This window comes from Etheostoma cragini, chromosome 18, assembly GCF_013103735.1.
Source record: "Etheostoma cragini isolate CJK2018 chromosome 18, CSU_Ecrag_1.0, whole genome shotgun sequence".
Taxonomy (NCBI): domain Eukaryota; kingdom Metazoa; phylum Chordata; class Actinopteri; order Perciformes; family Percidae; genus Etheostoma; species Etheostoma cragini.
Window position 1 is genome coordinate 15,205,169 of NC_048424.1, and position 3,667 is coordinate 15,208,835.

At 39.7% G+C, this 3,667-nt stretch overlaps 1 protein-coding gene across 2 annotated transcripts in view; it reads left to right on the plus strand.

The window, feature by feature from the left end:
- The window catches only part of rpf2 (ribosome production factor 2 homolog), a 13,248-nt gene extending 9,581 nt beyond the window's left edge, over window positions 1-3,667 (plus strand). Inside the window, exons 9-11 of one of the 2 annotated variants that reach the window (XM_034901028.1) lie at window positions 49-193; window positions 2,561-2,794; window positions 3,213-3,667. In XM_034901028.1, the coding sequence (XP_034756919.1) occupies window positions 49-193; window positions 2,561-2,746 (331 nt within the window). In that variant the 3' untranslated portion in view covers window positions 2,747-2,794; window positions 3,213-3,667. Of the gene's footprint in view, window positions 1-48; window positions 194-2,560; window positions 2,795-3,202 lie in introns of both variants that reach the window. The other variant, XM_034901027.1, reaches the window with a different exon arrangement.

Here is a 3,667-nt window from a genome sequence, read left to right on the forward strand (position 1 = left end):
TGAGAGATATTGGTCAGGCTCTAATCGGGGTGTTATGTGTCATTGCAGGTGTCTGCTGAAGAAGTCTGGGTGCCGCACGCCGCGGATAGAGCTTGAGGAGATCGGGCCATCGTTTGACTTGGTCTTACGGAGAACACATATGGCTTCAGATGACTTGTACAAGTTAGCTCATAGACAACCCAAAGCCCTAAAGGTAAAAGAAAACTTTGCTTTGATGAGAAATGGGAACGAAATTTAAATGAGATGTCTACGTACTGGGCAGATGTTGGATAAAGCTGTGTTTCCACTTTGTTCATTCATCTATGCATATGACCAAGCTATTAAACTCACCAAAAAAAAGAACGGCCAATGACGCTGTTCTTAGATCCTGGCCATTAGTGGATTGAAACATGTAAAGTTTGTCCTGAGGATGGCACCAGAGGGAAGACCTCTGCTTAGTTACCATTTTAGAACATCTTACAACATCCTCCATTGTGAGTTGTAGACAATTTTAACCAGGCTAAGCTCAAGTTATCTCCGGGTTTAAACCCCACAGACCCCCATTGGACCAGTCACTACAGACTTGTGCTGTACAGCCCAACAATGTTCTATCTCACCCACAGAAGTTCTTTTGGTTCTAAAAGATATTCTAAAGTTTACAAATTGGGAAAATATTAGCTCCCAGCGTAAATCCTAATGTAAATGCTTATTCCGATCAATTTCCTCTGATTGGAGGCTTCAAAGTTTGTCCACCCCAGGTAAAAATGTGTATTAATGTGTATAAAGAAGCCAAGAAAAGATGGAAAAATCTCCAAAAGACATCAAATGACAGATTAGACATTTGGATAATATGTCACAAAAAGTTAGATTTTATTTCCATCATTTACACTTTCTAAATAACAAAAAAAAAAGGCATCTGCAAACGTTTGGGCACCCTGCAGAGTTTATACCTTGTACCCCCCCTTTGGCAAGTATCACAGCTTGGAAACGCTTCTTGTAGCCAGCCAAGAGTCTTTGACTTCTTGTTTGAGGTATCTTCGCCCATTCTTCCTTCCAAAAGTCTTCCAGTTCTTTGAGATTTCTTATCTGTCACACACTGCTCTTTTAAGGTCTATCCATAGATTTTCAATTATGTTGAGGTCAGGAGATTGTAAAGGCCATGGCCAAACCTACAGTTTACGCCTCTTGATGTAATCCACCGTGGATTTTGAGGTGTGTTTAGGATCATTATCCGTTTATAGAACCCAGCCTCTCTTTAACTTCAGCTTTTTCACAGACGGCATCAAGTTAGGAACCGAAATTTGCTGAAATTTAATTGAATCCATTTTTCCTTTTACTTGTGAAATGTTCCCTGTGCCACTGGCTGCAGTACAACCCCAAAGCATGATTGATCCTAGCACCATGTTTAACAGTTGGACAGAGGTTCTTTTCATTAAATCCTGTGCCCTTTATCTCCAACCGTACCTTTGGTCGTTCCGGCCAAAAAGTTCTATTTTAACCTCATCGGTCCACAGAACTTGTTCCCGCAATGCATCAGGCTTGTCTATATGTTCATTTGCAAACTTCAAACGCTGATTTTTGTGTGGAGGACGTAGAAGAGGTTTTCTTCTGATGACTCTTCCATGAAGACCATGTTTGTACCAGTATCTCTTTATAGTGGAATGGTGTACCACAACTCCAGTGTCTGCCAGGTCTTTCTGGATGGATCGTACACTCAAACGTGGTTTTGGACTTGCTTTTCTCACAATCCTGCAAGCTGTCCTGTATGATATTTTTTTTGGTCTTCCAGATCTTGCTTTAACTTCCACTGTTCCTGATGACTGCCATTTCTTAATTACATTCCGAACAGAGGATTTTGGCATCTAAAAACCCTTTGCTATCTTCTTATAGCCTTCTCCTGCTTTGTGAGCATTAACTATTTTCAGTTTCAGTTTCCCAGACAACTGCTTAGAAGAAGCCATGGTGCTGATTGTTGGGGCAAGGTCAGATGAGTCTGGGCATTTAAAACATTAAGATTGACATCACCTGGTCTTTCCAGACAATGATTGAGAACAACACATGACACTGTCAGGTCTCAGCTTTCCAAAGGGGGCAGTGCATGCTAGAAACTCTGCAGGGTGCCCTAACATTTGCAGACGCCATTTTTTTGTTTTGTCATTTTGAAAGTGTAAATGATGGGGGGGGGGGAAAGAATCTAAGTTTTTGTGACATATCATACGAATGTCTAATCTGCCAGTTGATGCCTTTTGGAGATTTTTCCGTCTTTTCTTGGCACATTTATACTAATTTTGACCTGAGGTGTCCAAACTTTCGAGCCCCACTCTATCCTCTCTGAACGTAAATGTAGGGGATTCTCTGTCTGTGAATCTAGGGGAGGAACTTCTGAAGGGGGCGGGGGTTGTATTTGTTCTCCAATTGAGGTCAAAGATCAACAATCCATGCACAGTGTCACTTACTGCAGCTTTTAAAAATATTACTGTCTATGTTTTTTTTAAACATCTGCCACAAAAAGTTCTCTGAATATAAGCGAGTTTTATTTTTCTTAACATGTCATTGATACTTTTCTTTATCACCAATACAGCCCAAGAAGAAGAAGAACATTTCCCATGATTTCTTTGGTACAAAGTTCGGCCGGGTACACATGCAGAAACAGGATCTGTCCAAGCTGCAGACTCGTAAGATGAAGGGCCTGAGGAAGAGGAGGGGACCGGTGGACACGGAAGACAAGGACACACAGGCACCCAAAGTGGTCAAAGTGGACAGCTGAGAGGGCTCCGCCCACCTGTGGATCACACTGTCTGGTTTACAAGACGGACTACAAGGGCTGCACCATATGAGGAAAATATGCAATATGATCAGGTTGTTAAATATCACAATAACAAGATTTCTTGCGATAAAGAAACAGATATTAAAGCGTTCTCAGTTCTGCATTTATGCTGCTTTCAAATGACTAAAATACAAAAGTTGATTGTTGAATTTAAAACAAACAAAAGGGAATATTTTCAAACATAATTTTATTGAACAAATTTAACACATAATTGAATATAAAGGGCACCACTAAAAAAGAATGACAGTATCTAAATGAACTGTGATTTTCTAATACTACAAAAAAAATCTGAGTGTGTATTGTGATGTGTGGCAGCCTTTTGTGATGTGTATATTGCCCCAGTTGATATTGCATTAACAATAAAAAAACGATGTATTGTGCAGCCCTACTGACTAGTGACTACATGCTGGGGCTTGTGACCAGCCCCCAGGCAAAGTGGATGCAGAACTATTATTCCTATTGTTTCCCCCCCTGTCCATGTGACTTTCCGATACTTATTTTTCTTGAGCATCTTTAATGTTGCTGAGATCTCTGGTAAAAACAACATGAGCATCAGACATAAAAAATAAAAATGTAATCCCTTGGCAGTTGTTGGGGAAATCGGCAGAATTTTCTTCTATATGTTGGTTTTTAAAAGTTAAATTTCACTGGCAGAACTCCCTTTAAAAGGAAATAAAAACTGTCTCTAAACTGTCTGGTTGTTTAAAGTTTATCTTATTAGAAAATGACTTATGATTTTTCTTATGTTTTTACCATAATGCCAGACTTTAATTGCCCTCCATTCTGTTTTTCCCAAATCGTGTGAAACTTAGTCCCAAAAAGTCTTTCTCTAGCAAAATTTTAATTAATCAATTATTCAAA